At 39.4% G+C, this 18,425-nt stretch overlaps 1 protein-coding gene across 10 annotated transcripts in view; it reads left to right on the plus strand.

Moving 5' to 3' along the window:
- Positions 1–18,425, plus strand: part of KIF1B (kinesin family member 1B) — a 153,974-nt gene that overhangs the window by 60,529 nt on the left and 75,020 nt on the right. For 5 of the 10 annotated variants that reach the window (XM_020889865.2, XM_020889297.2, XM_020889714.2 and 2 more), the window contains 4 exons: positions 90–131; positions 2,869–3,080; positions 14,286–14,365; positions 15,610–15,685. In XM_020889865.2, coding sequence (XP_020745524.1) covers positions 90–131; positions 2,869–3,080; positions 14,286–14,365; positions 15,610–15,685 — 410 coding nt within the window. The remainder of the gene's footprint in view (positions 1–89; positions 132–2,868; positions 3,081–14,285; positions 14,366–15,609; positions 15,686–18,425) is intronic. The other 5 variants (XM_020889936.2, XM_020889558.2, XM_020889632.2 and 2 more) reach the window with 2 other exon arrangements.

Genomic DNA, 18,425 nt, shown 5'->3' on the forward strand with positions numbered 1-18,425 from the left:
AATTCCAAATACTGCTCTGTTCCCTTTCTATGTCACTGCTGAACCTGAACTTTGACCCTTTTTGTATTTTCCCTCTTGCTTACCTTCAGTTGATCCATTGATCGATGATTACTCGGGAAGTGGAGGCAAATGTGTGTATCTCATATATTGGTGGTTTCCAGTACTCTGACTTGCTACTCTGCCTCTGCTGGATCAGCCTTAAGATGAGCTTTGCATGTCAGTGATCCTAACAGGGAAATCCCAGACAGAGCATAGTAGATTCAGAAATTATTCCTATTTTTGTCCTTTTCCATTAGCAAAGCAGACTTTGCTGAGTTTCAGTTTGTGGCTTGAATTAGGTCAAGAGACTTAAAAACCTCTTGTTGCTTTACTCTTTAGTTTTTCCACTTTGGTTTTGTTTGATTAAGTTGAATCCAAACTCATAGATGGTGATGGTAGTGATGACAGCAGCTCACATGTATTGAGTGCTTATAATGTGCTAGGACCTGTTCCAGGTATCTTGAATATATTATCTCTTTCAAACCTGTCAGTGACTCGCACAGAGTTCCTTTTTTGCCCATTTTGCCAGCGAGGACACTGCTGCCTGGAGTGGCTAATTTGCACTAAATGAGATCCCGTGGTTTCTATGTGGTCAGACTGGATAGTGTAACTAAGAGCCCTCATTTTTAATCATTATGGCACCTTTTTTGGCCTCTTGATTCCTCACGGTCTGATTACTTTTTAGAAAAATCCTTTTAAAATAGCTGTCTAACTCTGAGCCTTAGTGTGTATATAATTGAAAGAAGTCACTTCTAGTTGGCCAAATCTCTGTGCTGGAGTAGCTCTGTGATTTTGGATTAGCACTCACCTGTGCTTATGCCAAGCGTATTTCCTACAGATCTTGGACCTCAGCTTACTTGATGATTAGGTAAACTTTTTTCCTCATTCATGAATTACAAATTAAATTTTTTAAAACTTGGGTGTCAAAAATGTGTGCTTGAATGAGGACTTTTTATAAAGGGATCACACCTCATTACTCTCTCCATATCTATCACCCTTTAAAGCTAACTCATAAATGAATAACTCATAAATAAACGAAGAATCTTGATTTGGGGGTGATTCAGTTTTAGATTTTTGTTGGTTTGTTTGGTTCTATGGGAGGTCATGTGACAGGGCTTGGCAGACACAGGAGAAGCTCAGTGCAGCCCTGGCTGCTGTCTTGAGTTTTGGCCTGAAGGGCCTGTAATGTCCTAACCCACAGCGACTCTTGGACCGGAACTGCTCTGTCTGAGATTTCCGAAGCCAGCTGGTTCTGGTGTGGGAAAGACATCCTTTGTTCTTGCTTTTGTGCTGCAGGTGCTGCTGCTGCCAGCTAGTTGCCTCACTTTTTCTGAGCAGTTGTGACATCTCCCAAAAAGCTATGCATGACTGAGTTTTAATTCTATGTCCGTGCAAGAGAGCAGCCTTGACAACTGAGTTTCCATTTCAATCGCTGCACTTAATGCCTTATAGGACTTGCATGTGTCAGCTGGACCTTCCATCTTGTTCTTCCCCACCTAGCTGCCACCACCCAATGGCTAATTTTTTGCAACAGTTCCTACGCCCCTCCCTTTTAAAATTTGCTTGTTTTCCTATGTTCTATTTTTGCAGATGGTGGTTCTCAAACTGTCTTGAAGCAACCACTGGTTTTAAGGGGATTTAGGAACTGGCTTTGATTAAGTTCATGTGGGATAGACTCAGAGAAAGCTAATAATATTTTTTCTGACTCTTTGTATTGACTCATATCCTTTAAGGAAAACTTACTTAGTTTTGATAGGAATTTTGAGCAGTGTAGATTTTCTTACATATAAACATGAGCTAATTTAAAAATAAGAACGCACCAGTACCTATGGATTTCCTCTGGTGCCTACTGGAGAAAGATGACTTATGAAGAAAAGTACAAATGGCAGTTTAATGAATTTGTTGTTTGTGGCTCTTTTTACCAAAACTAAGTTTAAAAGCGAAACTTAGAATTCTGTTAAAGACTTAAGTAAATGAAAGTATCTCCCTAAAACTTGCATATCATGCTAGGAACTTGGCTTCCCCAGTGACTCATGGTCATTTTGTTAGGCAAAGTGAGAGCCTTATTTAAATTAGTAGATAATCAGCCTTGATTTTTGCTTGCTCCAGTAGATGAATGTGAGCAACACCAGATTTAATAATTTGCTCATTATTCACTCATTGTTCATCCCTGTTGAAGTAATTAGCCCTGAGTTCTTAGCCAGGACTTATACAAGACTCCTGTAGTTTCTGCACTTACCTCTTCTTTTTTTAAAAGGTATATTTAAAAAATCCTTGTTAGCATACAAAGAACACTACTAAATGCTCAGATTTTTGTTTTAATGTAACATTTTCTCGGGAGTTTTTCCTGAGTCCCATAAGATACTGGGCCAGGCTGATATGTATTGATACTGACAGATAAATGATCATTTTTTTTTTCCTTTGCTGTTAGAACTAGTGGCATTTAACAGTTGTGTAAACCTAAGACATTACAGATTTGGAGCCGTGGATGGGATGGAAGGCAGGTAGCCTGGTTGTGTAGGGACAGAGCTTCAGCAGTGTCCTTGGAGGCTCTGTGTCCCTCTACCAGATGCAGTGTTAACCCACACTGGACTTTCTAGTTTCTAAATTCAGGAGCAGTTCTTAACCTCTCCAATGCCAGTATTAAAAACAAGACAGTCGTGTTTGAGAACTGCCATCTGGAACAATTACAACTTGTCTTTGTATCATAACTTGTCTTTGTCTTGCCGCTTTAATGCTCTCCTTTCTTACACTGGTGTTCCTTCCTATCTTTTTTCTTCTTCTGCTCCTTTTCTACTTTTTCTGCCTTCCCTTCTTTCTATCTCCTAGATCTGAAAGATTTTCAGAACAATAAGCATAGGTACTTGCTAGCATCTGAGAATCAACGTCCTGGCAATTTTTCCACAGCATCCATGGGGTCCCTTACTTCATCTCCATCTTCCTGCTCACTCAATAGTCAGGTGGGCTTAACATCTGTGACCAGTATTCAGGAGAGAATCATGTCTACACCTGGAGGAGAGGAAGCCATCGAACGTCTGAAGGTAGGTAGTACCTACTCAGACTCAATGGAAGGTATTCTGTGTCATTCTACAAGGCAGGGTAAGGACGAGAAACCATTGATGTTGGTTCAGCACATGAAAGAACTTTCTAACTCTCAGAGGTGTCCTGAAGTTACTGCTTTGTAAGGTGATTAAATTTCTTTTCACCAGAATGCTTGAGTCTGACATGGCTGGGCAGAGATGGGAGGGAGAGTTGCGTGTGCAGGTCAGAGGTTGGCTAGGCAAGGTAGCTGTTAAGTAGGTGTGTCCATCCATCATGTCCATAAGTAGATATGTCCACAGTTTATAAGTCATGGTGAAATCATTTACTTAGAAATTTCATTGGAAACTAATTAACATTTGGTTTCTTTGGAAGATGAAATTCTGCAAAGTGCAGAATCTGCTTCTGTTAGTAAAATATGTAATCCAAAGAAGGTTTGCACATTTGAGTAGCTATACCAGCTTTAGTCAGAGACACATGAAATTATATTTTCTGGAAGCTTATAGAAAGCCCTGTGATCTCTGTAGTGGAGGGGCTGCCCCTCCTGTGCACATGCACACAGGTCACGGATCTCAGTGCTGGTGCCATGTACTGGAGTCCCGTGTGTGCAGGTCACCCGCCATGCCACCCAGCAGCTGACTCTTTGAGGTACTTTCTTGTCTGTCTCGGTGGATATGAATGTTAATCCCCCTCTGTGACTACAACGAGAGCAGACAGTTGTCACCTGTGGTGCCATCCATCACATCATCGTGACAGCAACACAAATGCCTTTTCTTTCCCTGCTTGTCACTTCCAGGATGAGAATGATCTATCCCTTGTGGCCTTTGTATTCAAGAGACCAGGGTGGGAAACGCAAGGAGGGCAAAGAAACTGTAAGGAGCTGGGGGGTTGCAACCCTGTGCCCAGCGAGCAGTCCTCGTCCCATGCACTCAGCATTCTTCACCGTGGCTGCTCATTCAAGGACCGTGGAGAACAGTGACACACTTTGACAGGTTAACAATAGAAAAAGTTTGCTGAACCTTTTTGCTAAAAGGGAGTTTAGCTTGATAATTGTTGATGCTTTTATTTTGGTTTGCAGATGAGGCTGCAAAAGATGTTGAAGAATTGACTTCTGCCTCTCAATCAGCCTACCTTTTCTTTGGCATTTCAGTCACTTCTAACACAAGATGCTTCAGAAACAAAAGTTATGATCTTGCTGCTTCCTTCAGGATTTATTAGTGGAAAGGGGGGATATTCTGAAACACCTGACAAAGGGACAGGGAATAAGAAATCTTTTCATTAAATATTGCAAAGAAAAGGATAATTTCTGCTATTGTAAAATTGACTTTGGAATTTTACTGAAAGTGTTAGTGAAAGCCTATGCAAGAATTGCTTTTTGTTTCTGTATTTTATCACAATAGGCGTCAGTGACAAAGTTTCTGTGCAGGGTTCTCTTCAGGCCAGTGGCAACATGCAGGGATTCTGTGGAAGGGAAAAATGGAATCTGTCATTTATTATAAAATGTCATTTTTCTTTGGGAATTTGGAGTCTTACTATTTGAATCTTACCTTAATGTACAATGAGATTACACTTCCTTAAACACTTCTCGATGTATGAAAAAAATTCCTCCGAACTGCTAAATGGAACCAACTGAAAATAATGTTGAATGTTAGGAGTCAAGATGTGGACCAGATGCTTTTAATTGTTAGGTCACCCAGTACCTTCCGCATAGTTTCTAGGGAATAACACTGCCTTTTTTCAAGGAACCCTCTCCCCAGCCTCCCTACTTCCCATGCAAACCAGAACTGTATTATTACTTTTAGCAGAAATAAGTTTCTCTGTTTTAATTCTCCTTTAAACCAATCTAAATGACATTTCCTATTTTTACTAGTTTTAGAAAATAGTTTCTTTATGGTTTTGCATTCAGTCTTGTTTTTTAATGCAGCATGGTAGTAGTGTAAGCACCTTAGTTCTGCTCCTAGTTTGTGACTGGTGAGAATTCCATGTCAGCAGACCTGCATTTTAATATTGCAGGCAGATGACATCCTGTGTTCACAGGGCAAGGCAGTGGTTGTACGATAGAAATGCTTGCAGATTTCTTATTTTGGAGACTGTTTCATTGTTCTGAATGTGAAGGAATGGCATTCCTAAGACATGACACTGTAGGAGAAAAATACTGTAATGGAAAACAGTAATACAGGAGGGTCATTCATTTTCCTAACATTTTATGTCCCTTGTTTCTCTATACTTTTGACTTTTTAAAAAAAGGATCAGTTAGTAGAATACTTTTACACAGGGCATTACTATTGCTTCATTCATTGAATGTCCTGTTTCCATGTGGAAGAGACCAGGGTTACCCATCATAAATACCCTGGGCCCTCTACACGTCTTTGGCAAAGAGAGTAAAATGTAACAGCTTTCTGTTTTTAGCTGCACCTCAAAGTGAGTTGAAATGTTGTATCCTTGACTTGGATTCCAGCTTAAGAAGGTTTTAAATATGTAGCAATAGCTACTAGGTGGTGCCTCTGGTGTTTATTAGTCTGGCATCAGTGTCAGCACTGTGAGTGCCATTGCTCAGGCTCTTAGACTATAAATATCCACAGATACCCATTACAGAAGCACGCAAGGGTAAATGCTGTGCTCGGCAGCCCAAGGGCCCCACACTTGGAGCTGCTCACTCACGAAGCAGGCTGCATTCAGTACAGTAAAACTTATCTGATGGCTTCAAGGAATGTTCCATGTAGTAAGCATTTAACTATTTAAATATCTCAATCTAAACTATAATTCCCACCCCCCCCTCCCCCGGGAAATGTTTCTGACTTATTCTGTGGACTTGTCCGCCATCTTAACTGATCATGATGAAGATTTATTTGTGTTCAGCATTATGAACTGACTTAATAGCCACTGCTGTACAGATAGCCAGACAGACATGATGTGAGATCAAAGGTAAAAGATGCCCGAGCCCAGCATGCCTGTGAGCTTAAAAAATGTTCCTGATGTCACTGTTTTTTCAGGATTTTTTAATGTACAGTACCTCTAGGAAAAAGAACTTTTTTTTTTTTTTTTTTTTTTTGCTTTTTACAGGGACATATATTTATTTGTTTAAGTTTTTATTTAATTTCTTGCAATATTGCTTCTGTTTTATGTTTTGATTTTTTGGTTGCAAGGCATATAGAATCTTATTTCCCCAACCAGGAACTGAACCCACATCCCCTGCATTGGGAGGTGAAATCTTATTCACTGGACCACCAGGGAAGTCCCAGGGATGTATATTTATACAGAGAGACATTAGATAATAAGTGGAAGGATATACATCAAATGGATCACAGTAATCATTGTTGGGCAAAAGAAAATGGGTCCAGATTGTGGGTGATGGTTCAGTTCAGTTCAGTTCAGTTGCTCAGTTGTGTCCAATTCTTTGTGACCCCATGAACTGCAGCATGCCAGGCTTCCCTGTCCATCACCAACTCCCAGAGCTTGCTCAAACTCATGTCCATCGAGTTGGTGATGCTATCCAACCATCTCATCCTCTGTCATCCCCTTCTCCTCCTGCCTTCAATCTTTTCCACCATCAGGGTCTTTTCTAATGAGTCAGTTCTTCTCATCAGGTGGAGTTTCAGCTTCAGCAACAGTCCTTCCAGTGAATATTCAGGACTGATTTCCTTTAGGATTGACTGGTTGGATCTCCTTGCAGTCCAAGGGACTCTCAAGGGTCTTCTCCAACGCCACAGTTCAAAAGCATCAATTATTTGGTGCTCAGTTTTCTTTTTTTTAGTTCTACCAGTTTATTGCTACCAACCCATCTCCCTCCACCCTCGTGCACACATGCTCAGTCATGTAATCCCATGGACTTCAGCCCGCCAGACTCCTCTGTCCGTGGATTTTTCCAGGCAAGAATACTGGAGTGGGTTGCCATTTCCTTCTCCATAGGAAAAAGAACTTTGAAGAGTGTCTCCTTAACTCCTCATTTCTAAAGCATGAATTCCAATTCAGGTTAATCTTAAATTCAGCTTCTAGAATAAGTTATAGGCAGCGCTGGACCCCCATGTGCCAGGCCTGCCTGCAGAATGAATTGGTGACTCAGATTGGAAGCTACCATCCTCTTGGCATCTCTGTTTCATTTATGCTAGGTTTGTCATTTAGCCTTGAAAAAAGAATATTCCTCACTCTTAAGTTATGGTGAGCTATCTCATAGAATATCTTATTTGAAGCCTGTGGATTCTGCCTTAGTTGGAAGAAGAACAGACAGGAAACACAGCCATAGACCTGGCTCTGGGAGAAGTGTGGCCTGAGGATAGTCACTTAGTTTCTCTGTGTTTCTAGAGTGTCTGTGGAATAAGTGACTTTTTCCAGGGCTGGAGTTTTGCTAAATGACACTCAACATTGTTTCCTCAGAGTTTTTAAAAAAATAACTTTCTAGATGACATAAAAGTTGCAGCTTGAAGCTGAATGAAAGAATGAAGGTGTAGTACCTTCCTTAGCCTACTCCTTAAATCTCTTTTCTACAAGGAGGTCTTATTCTGACTTACCCTCCAGGTAGTGAGTAAAATTAGAGAGGTCACACCAGAGTTGGCAGCAAGATGGTAAGAGGATTCCTAGACAGTAACTTGCTTCCTAGGGGTGAGTTTACAGTTGCCCCAAAATATCAGATGAGTAAGTAGCTTTAACAGAGCCAGATAAACCTCAGCTCTGACATGATCCTTCTCTAAAAATAACCAATCAGAAAAAATATGTATTTCAAGCATCTCATGGATCAGTTTGTATTTTATAACTGACATCACTGTGGCTTGTGGACCACAGTATATAAAATAAGCCCTAGTGCAGGTGCTATGGTTTGGGCATTGTGTTATCCTGGGCCTTTGTTTTTGAAGTTGCCACTTAATGTAAAAGTTTCTATCCAACTCTCTTAAATAAGCCTGAGATTCTTACAGGTTATGAGGCCTGCTTGTATTGTACATGCCCTTTGACAGTCATTTGCAGAAGCATTAATGCTTCCCTATTTGAGCTATTGAATAACTTTGGTGGTGAGTTAGAGAGGCTGTTGACCACTTGGTACTTGGTACCCTTCCTTTCTTGCCTGTCCTCTTTCGGCATTGTGTGCCTTTCTTGGCTGCCGGCCCTCTGTGGTGGCTTGTGGTTCCTCGCTTGGCTGTGGAGTGGTCTTTGCACTGCAGATTATTCATTCCTGTTGGAGGACTGTAGAGATGCCGTCAGGTAGCTATTCTAGTCTTTCAGCCTGTGAATGTGTTCAGGGGGTTAATGAGAGCCAGTTCAGGTGATTTTTGTCTCTGCCCTCCTGCTTTCCACTGTAGGCTGGCTGTAGCTTCTTGCACTTTATAACAGACTCATTTCTGAGTACCTCCTACATGTCCCCCTTTCTTTCTACCTCCCTGATGCCCAGGCCTTTTCTGAGTGTTGTAAGTTTTGTTCTTTGTTCATTGTTGCTCCTCCTCCTCCACCGTTATCATCACCCTCCTCGTCATGCGCTCCTGTGTTTCTTCTGGCTCCTGTACTCCTTTGCTTTTGCAGTTGCTTCCATGAGTCTTTTACTCTGGGCTTTTACCATGCTCTCTTCCTCATTCCAGAAAACCAAGTGCCAGGTGCCTTAAGGTGTTATTGTATTAAATCTTCCTAGTTTCTTTCTATGTAGATATTAATACTTCGCTACATTAACTATTGTACTCTTCTACAATTCTACATTAACTATATTAATAGTCATCTACATTAACTACATTACATTTGCCAGAATGGGTGGATTTAATTCAGATGACCATTATATCTACTACTGTGGGCAAAATTCCTTAGAGGAAATGGAATAGCCTTCATAGTCAACAGAAGAGTTCAAAATTGCCAGTACTTGGCAGAGATCAAATTGCCAGTACTTGGGTGCAGTCTCAAAAACTACAGAATGATCCCTTTGTTTCCAAGGCAAATCATTCAGTATCACAGTAATCCACATCTGTGCCCCAACCACTAATGCGGAAGAAGCTGAAGTTGAACAGCTCTATGAAGACCTGCTAGACCTTTTAGAACTAACACCAAAAAAAGATGTCCTTTTCATCATATGGGACTGGAATGCAAAAGTAGAAAGTCAGGAGATACCTGAAGTAACAGGCAAGTTTGGCCTTGGAATACAAAATGAAAACAGGGCAAAGGCTAACAGAGTTTTGTCTAGAGAATGTGCTGGTCATAGCAAACGCTCTCTTCCAACAGCACAAGAGATGACCATCATCAGATGGTCAATAGCGAAATCAGATTGATCATATTCTTTGCAGTCAAAGATGGAGAAGCTCTATATGGTCAGCAAAAACAAGGGCAGAAGCTGACTGTGGCTCAGATCATGAGCTCCTTATTGCAAAATTCAGACTTAAACTGAAGAAAGCAGGGAAAACCACTAGGCCATTCAGGTATGACCTAAATCAAATCCCCTACAATTATACAGTGGAAGTGAGAAATAGATTCAAGGGATTATTTCTGATAGACAGAATGCCTGAAGAACTATGGATGGAGGTTCGTGACATTGTACAGGAGGCTGTGGTCAAGACCATCCCCAAGAAAAAGAAATGCAAAAAGGCAAAATGGTTGTCTTGAGGAGGCCTTACAAATAGCTGAGAAAAGAAGAGAGGCAAAAAGCAAAGGAGAAGAGGAAAGATATACCCATTTGAATGCAGAGTTCCACAGGATAGCAAGGAGAGATAAGAAAGCATCCTCAGTGATCAATGCAGAAAATAGAGGAAAACAATAGAATGGGAAAGACTAGAGATCTCTTCAAGAAAATCAGAGATTCCAAGGGAACATTTCATGCAAAGATGGGCATAATAAAGGACAAAAACGGTATGGGCCTAAGAGAAACAGAAGATATTAAGAAAAGGTGGCAAGAATAAACAGAAGAACTATACAAAAGAGATCTTAATGACCCAGATAAACTTGATGGTGTGATCACTTACCTAGAGCCGGACATCCTGGAATGCGAAGTCAAGTGGGCCTTAGGAAACATCTCTATGAACAAAGCTAGTGGAGGTGATGGAATTCCAGTTGAGCTATTTCAAATCCTAAAAGATAATGCTGTGAAAGTGCTGCACTCAATATGCCAGCAAATTCGGGAAACTCAGCAGTGTCCACAGGGCTGGAAGAAGTCAGTTTTTATTCCACTCCCAAAGAAAGGCAGTGTTCAAACTACCATATAGTTGTGCTCATTTCACATCTAGCAGGTAATGCTCAAAATCCTTTAAGCTAAGCTTCAACAGTATGTGAGCTGAGAACTTCCAGATGTTCAAGCTGGGTTTAGAAAAGGCAAAGGAACCAGAGATCAAATTGCCAACATCTCTTGGATCATAGAAGAGACAAGAGAATTCCAGAAAAACATCTACTTCTGCTTCATTAACTATGCTGAAGCCTTTGACTGCGTGGATCACAGCAAACTGGGGAAAATTCTCAAAGAGATGGGAATACCAGACCATGTTACCTGCCTCTTGAGAAACCTGTATGCAGGTCAAGAAACAACAGTTAGAACCAGTCATGGAACAATGGACTGATTCAGAATTGGGGAAAGGAGTACGTCAAGGCTGTATATTGTCACCCTGCCTATTTAACTTATATTCAGAGTCAGTACATCATGTGAAATGCTGGGCTGGATGAAGCACAAGCTGGAATCAAGTTTTCCAGGAGAAATATCAATAACCTCAGTTATGTAGATGATGCCACCCTTATGGCAGAAGCGAAGAAGGAACTTCTTCATAACCGCTTTATGAAGGTGAAAGAGGAGGGTGAAAAAGCTGTCTTAAAACTCAACATTCAGACAACCTTAAGATGATGGCATCCAGTTCCATCACTTCATGACAAATAGATGGGAAAACAATGGAAACAGTGAGAGAGTTTATTTTCTTGGGCTCCAAAATCACTGCAGATGGTGACTGCTGCCATGAAATTAAAAGACGCTTTCTTCTTGGAAGAAAAGCTGTGATGAACCTAGACAGCATATTAAAAAGCAGAGAGTTTACTTTGCCGACCAAGATCCGTATAGTGAAAGCTATGGTTTTTCCAGTAATCATGGATGTGAGAGTTGGGCCATAAAGAAGGCTGAGTGCTGAAGAATTGATGTTTTTAAACTGCGTTGTTGGAGAAGAGGCCCTTGGACTGCAAGGAGATCAAAGCAGTCAATGCTAAAGGAAATCAACCGAATATTCATTGGAAGGACTGATACTGAAGTCAAGCTCCAGTACTCTAACCACCTGATATGAAGAGCCAACTCATTGGAAAAGACCCTGATGCTGGGAAAGATTGAAGCAGGAGGAGAAGGCGATGACAGAGGACAGGATGGTTGGAAGGCATCACCGACTTAATGGACATGAGTTTGAGCAAGCTCTGAGAGATGGTGAAGGACAGGGAAGCCTGGCATGCTGCAGTGCATGGGGTTGCAAACAGTCAGACACAACTGAGTGACTGAGCAACAATTATTAATAGATATGTTGGGGGAATCACAGAGGCTTCATAAAATAGCCTGTTAAATGAATTTGAAATATATATTTTTAACTATGAAGACTTCTCATCCTGAATCACTACCACTACTGTTATCTTGTCGTCGTCGTCATCATATGAGTTTCTAATTTTGTATCCATGCTAGCATTTTCTCCTGCTTTTTGCATGTGCTCATCTCCCTTTTTGATATCCCTTCTTCCTCCAGTTTTTTTTTTTTTTTGGCCTGAACATTTCCTGCTTATCCTTCATTCACAGTATGAGTATCACTCGGCCTTGACTCATCCACCTTCTGGCAGACCTGTGAGCGCTTCAGTTCCAACACTGAGCACACTGCCTGCTGTCCTCCTGCCATTCCCATCACAGTCCTGCAACATGCTGCTCTAGCTTTGCTGTTGTTCCTGGAAAATGCTAGACATTTCCCACCCATTTCCTCACACACCCGTTCTCTTCCTTTTTGTCTGCTCGAGTAGAACCTCATCAATGATCCCAGTTCTGACAGCTCCACTGCAGATAGCTTTCTCCCCCTATATTCTCTCTTTATTTTTCTACAAAGCTCTTATCACAGTCTGGCATTCTATAAACTCGACTTATGATTAAAATGGATTGATTATCTCAGTCTCTCTTGTGGAATATAAATCTCATGAGAGGTAGGAATTTTGTTTCCTGCTGTATCTTTAGTTACCTAGAACAGGGCTTGGCATGTAATGAGGTTGTGTATGATTACTGAATGACTGAATAATGGTTATTTCTTTCTCTCCCTAGTATACAGTAAGCTCCTTGAAATTAGGAAACATGTTTTAGTTCTTATGTTTCTGGCACATAATAAACACTCAGCTGGAGATGGAAAATTGTCTCGCTAGTGGTTACATGCCTTCAGATGAGATTAATATGAACCTTTTCTATATTGGGAATTGGGCTGTGTTCAAGGGGGTATTGTGTTAAAGGGGAGGAAAAATATCTTTTCTTTTACCCTTTTAGGTTTTTGGCTGGGGCTTCTGTAACAAAAGGCAGATTAACAAGTGAAAAGCCTACAAATTTATTTAGTATTTGTTTACATGATGTAGCTCAATGGTAAAGCATCCTCCTGCCAAATGCAGGAGATTCAGGTTTGATCCTTGGGTTGGGAGGATCCCCTGGAGAAGGAAATGGCAACCTACTCCAGTATTCTTGCCTGGGAAATCCCACGGACAGAGGACCCTGGTGGGATACTGTCCCTGAAGTCACAGAAGAGTCAGACATGACTTAGTGACTAAACATCAACAACTGTGTGACATGGAAATGACTTCATAAGGAAATGAAGACCCAAAGAAGTGTTAAATGTGAGCATTTTTGTGCTAGGGCTTCCCTGGTCACTCAGACAGTGAAGAATCTGCCTTCAATGAAAGAGACCTGGGTTTGTTCCTTGGGTTGGGAAGATCCCCCCCCAAGAAGGAAATGGCAGTCCAGTCCGGTATTCTTGCCTGGAGAATTGCATGGACAGAGGAGCCTGGCAGGCTCTATGGTTCATGGGTTTGCAAAGAGTAGGACATGACTGAGCGACTAACATACACACTTGGTAAAGTGTGAAAAATGGTAGAAAAATATGATAGAACAAGGGGGAGGTGAGTTAAGAGTATTGGCACCACAGAGAGATTGCTGCTTTACTTCCAGAGCTCAGCAGTAAAGCAAATAGCACAATAAAGTGAGTCACATGAATTTTTTCTTTCCCAGTGCATGTAAAAGTTAACTTCACACTATACTGTAGTCTGCTACGTGTGCTCTAGCTTTATGTCTAAAAAAATACTGTAGTCTGCTAAGTGTGCTCTAGCTTTATGTCTAAAAAAACTATGTGCATACCTTAATTGAAAAATATTTTATTGCTAACAAATGTTGTCATCTGAACCTTCAGCAAATTGGAGTAGTGACATCAAAGATTACTGATTGCCTGTCACCATAGCAAATGTAGTAACAGTGAAAATGTTTGGAATATTGCAAGAATCATCAAAGTGTGATAGACATGAAGTGAGCAAATGCTGTTGGAAAAATGGCACCAATAGACTTGCTACATGCAGGGTTGCCACAGACTTTCAATTTGTAAAAAACGCCTTACATGTGAAGTGCAATAAAGTGAAGCACAGTAAAACAATATCTGTAGCAACCTGGAGAGACTTAGCAAGGTTTATCTGTTCAGATTCTTAGTGTTCCTTCGTCTTCTAGAAATAAGGATGCTGCATTCCTCCAGGGGTAGGAAGGATACATCTCATGAGGGTCTTAACGACTAGCTTCAGGTGGTCAGAGATTCCTTCCTACTTGTACCATTTCTTAAATTAAATCACTAGTATTAAAATACTCAGTGTGCCAAGATACCATATTTTAGTGGAGCGTATTCTAAACACCTTCAGTGTTGTGGTGAAATTATAGTGAAACAAAAAACAATGAACACCTTAGAGAGCTTTATTCTTTTGTAGATGTAGCTGTTAGAAATAGTGCTTTGCTTTTGGAGATGTAGTATTACCTTTTCTTCTACACATACACATACACCCTCTCTCACACTGTAAAGGTATTTTTATTAAGACTTTAAGGGAATTAATATATCAGGGATTGATTTCTTTCTTTACATAATAAGAAAGGAAAAAAAAAAAGAAAACTCATTGTATTAGATTCTGCCTCAGATCCTCTGAGAGCATCATCTGCTTCTTGCCATCCTTCCTAGGCACAAAAGGTTAACTTACAAGACTCTTTGACACTGTAACTATGGACTTTCTCCTTAGGAATCAGAGAAGATCATTGCTGAGTTGAATGAAACCTGGGAAGAGAAGCTGCGTAAAACAGAGGCCATCAGGATGGAGAGGTCAGGAAGTTAAACTCTGGAATGTTTCTAAAATATCTGGGGAATTTGGATTACGTTTATAGTAAGAAAAGATAAAGTAGAAGTTAAAAACAACCTTTCCTCCCCAAATGCAGAACCAACAAACAAAACCTGTGTGAGACTTCTGGCCACATTCACACTCTGAAGTGAAATTAAGATATTTGAATGTTCTCTAGGCAGTGTTGTTCTTAGTTACCTACTACGTGTTGCTAGGGATCCATATAAAATTTCAAGATATTGAGGAATGAATTCTTAATTTGCAAAAAGATTGCCTTTGATAAAGGCCCAGAGAAAAAAAGCTGTTCTGATTATTGTCTTTCAGAGTGACGTTTCCCAAAACCTCTTTGGTAAGAGGTTAAGTAGTTTCAGTTGCCAATTTTTAAAATCTATATTCTATCTTAACCTCATGATTCTCTACCCTAATAATGAACATGACCTCAAATAATACTTTTGCTGTTGGAGTAAATAGATATTTTAAGGACTTCCCTGGTAGTCCAGAGGTTAAGACTCTGTGCTTCCAATGCAGAAAGCATGGATTGAGTCCCTGGTCGAGGAAATAGTATCCCACATGCAGTGTGGTATGGCCAAAAAATAATAAGAATAAAATAGTTGTTAAAAGTATATACATTTTAGTTAATGTTAGTTTCTTCTTGCTTCCTGGAAGATGAGGTAGAAGTGAGTGCTAATGTGTTGATAAAGTGAATGTATGAAACAGAATTTTCTTCTTTATTGTAGAGATTTTAAGCTAAAATTGTTAAATCAATGTGATGGTAGGCATGGGAACATGACATTTGAGAAAACCACAGTTATAGATAATACTCCCCTTATCAGAGCTACTTTCTGACTGCTTTTGTGCATTTTTAAGAGATGGTTCCTTGAATGGGATGTATTGCCTTCAGGGCATGTTCCATTCTTCCTTTTTTAAATATTAATAGACATATTATTTATGAATCATTTTCTGCTTCCAAAATCAGATGTGACAAAGTTCCTATTTGGGTAAATACAGCTTTACATAAGACAGGAACATAATTTACTTTGAATGTAGTATTTCTCTTAAAGATAATTTCCCTTTGATGAAGGGATGAGTAGATTCTTTCACATTTGTATTACTGACTTTAAACATAGATAATTGTTTTTGCTTTGCTTGCTTTACCTTCCAATTCATGTTAGACTGATTTACTTATCATTTTAGTACTGTGCTTCTGATACGCTGTTGCTCTTTCTAGAGAAGCCTTGTTGGCTGAGATGGGAGTTGCCATTCGGGAAGACGGAGGAACCCTTGGGGTTTTCTCTCCTAAAAAGGTAGGAAGCAGCGTTGTGAGAGTGAACCAAACTGAGACTGTTTGTCTCGGTCCTCCAGGTACTTCATGTCTTTCAGGGCTGCCTCCTCTTCTTCCTTTTCTTTTAAACCTTGAGACATGGCTTAATTTCTGATATTTTTTATTTCATCTTACAGAACAAGGCCAACCTGTTTCTAAACTGCTTTCAGAAATGTTTACTGTTTATAGAAATAAAATCCAAGGCAGTAAATTTGTAACTTTTGGTCATTATTCAGTGTGTTTACTCATCTTAATGGTTGCTTTCTCTTAAATTCCTAGCCTAACCTAGCACATCTTGCCTCAGTTTGGCTACTCTATGTAGATTTCCCCACAGGTGCCAGCAACCCTGAATTATAACTCTTTGGAAGCAATTTCAGCTGTTCAGGTTTGTGTAGAAAAATACCGCTTCAATTTGCTTCTCCACTTGGTGTGATAAAGCAGTTTCTGTGCTCATCCTTCTAGCCTCCTCTGCTCCCTTCTCATTTTTTTTTTTAAATGACTCCAGTAGTTACCCTCCTACTTACTTAACGTAATCATAGTTGTTAACTTAGTAGATACCTTTTAGCTAATTAGAAAAACAAGTTTTTTTTTTTTTTTTTTAACTAAGTTGCTTCTTAGTTATTCATAGACACTGGGAAGCTATTATGAAATGGTTATTTTGTGTGCTTATTTATCTATTAATAATAGAACATATACTGATGTACAAAGCATAAAATTATACTGATAACAAATGGTCTTTCGTTTCAAATAACTTCAGATTGGATACTGTATTCTTAAACTTCTTCATGCAAGGGTCTGATGGTGGTCTCTCTAGGTTAGCATAGAACAACGGGGTATAGAATTTTCAGTTGGTACTTTTGTTTTATTTGATATGAGATACTCCCATGGTTTTTGTTAGGATATTTTTGGTTAGGTTTTTCTTTTTTTTAATAAATTCTGCTGTATTATTTTCATCAAAGAAGATTGATTTAAAGACATTTTAGATATGTGCTATACACCTGGAACAATAGTAACAGTATTTTATACTTTTATATTGCCAAAGGTCAGTGATTTTCACAATTTAATGATTTTTCTTTCAGTAAGATACTATTTTATTCAGATATATTATTTGTGGTTTTAGAGTTTTTAGCAGTTATAGGCTTAATATAATTTAGATTGTGCCTTTGCATATATTTTAACATCTTTTAGTGTTAAGAACAGTGAGGAAAATTTTTGTAATGACTTAAATAACTCGAATAAGTACTGTGTTATAAACAACACAGAATTCCAAACTGAGATATCTGTTTCCAGAGCTTTTTCTTACTTGCTTTAACTTTCTAGACTTCTTCAGGAAAGAAAAAAGTTCCACATAACCACATCCAAATATAGTTTTAGAACCTGTTCCTGATGTATTAACTCGATTGGTAATCCTTGCACATATATGTATCAAATTGACACCTTTTACAATCACATTGTACAACCCAAATATATGTAGACTTAGTCATTCATATCTCAAAAGAACTAGGAGAAGGTACTCTTCAGGCAAGAGAAAAAATGAAAACCTGTTCTTGAGGTTCTGGTTTCCTTAGGCCAGTGCCCTGCTTGGTTTTAAAAAATGCTGCCCAAGAGGGTTTTGACTTTCTCAAACCAGCTATAGAGACATGTTAGTTGGAAAAATGTAGAAGTTTTCCTAAATTTCTTTTAAATGATCTTTTGCACTCCCTTTTCTTAACCTGCTTATCTGACTCTGCTTTCATTTTTCCACATTTGCTGGCACTGTATCTTGAGTAGATTTTGACCCCAAGACCATGTGACTTATTTTTGGATCCCAGTGGGGTATTTTCACCAAAAAAGGTTGGTTTTTAAAAGATTTTAGAAACATTAATAAGAGTTAGATGAAGAGGATTTTGTAAGATGTGTTATTGAATGTCAGTGATTTTTGATTCTTGTTTAAGATAAAGAAGATTGGTTTTTAAAAGATTTTAGAAACATGAGTTAGATGAAGAGGATTTTACAAGATGTGTTATTGAGTATCAGTAATTTTAATTTCTTCTTTAAGATAAAGACTGACAAACTAAAGACAATAACTGGGACCATGGAAGAACTGATAAAAATTATAGAGGGAAATGACAGGGGACGTGGGAACATTTTTATGATGTAAATGAAAAATTACATATTTTTTGGCAGTTGTAGGGGATGAAAAATAATTTCTCCTCTACCCTTCTGAATCCTTGAATGAGAATAAAAGACAGATTAACCAGAGGAAGAAAAAGTTTATTTAAACATGCGTACCTCATGTATACATGGGAGAACCCCATGGAAGAATGAGTAACTCCCCAAGATGATTTAGAATTCTGGCTTAAAATGCCATTTTAATAGGGAAAGGGATAGGGAAATAGGCCTCTCCGGGGAGGGTAATTGGGTTTTAGGCAAAGATGAAGGGGCCCTTTGAAGAGTAGATGGGAGATGTGACAAAGTTTGTTCGTTGTGGTGTCAACTTCTGCTTTTCTCTCCTGGTTATTAAGACTCCAGGAGGGGATTTCTAAGTTCCTTTTGGACAATCTCTGTTTAGGCAGGAAAGGGGATTCAGAGGAAGCCTCTCCCTGCCTGTGCTATTGTGTAACAACTCAAAATAATCAGTATGTCAAAGTGGAATATTAGGAGTGGCAAATTCTGCTGCTCATCAAGAATTTTGAACACTCTTCAAGTGTAAAAAGTTATGTTTTTTTTCCCCCCAGAGAATC

Source organism: Odocoileus virginianus, chromosome 11, assembly GCF_023699985.2.
Source record: "Odocoileus virginianus isolate 20LAN1187 ecotype Illinois chromosome 11, Ovbor_1.2, whole genome shotgun sequence".
NCBI lineage: Eukaryota > Metazoa > Chordata > Mammalia > Artiodactyla > Cervidae > Odocoileus > Odocoileus virginianus.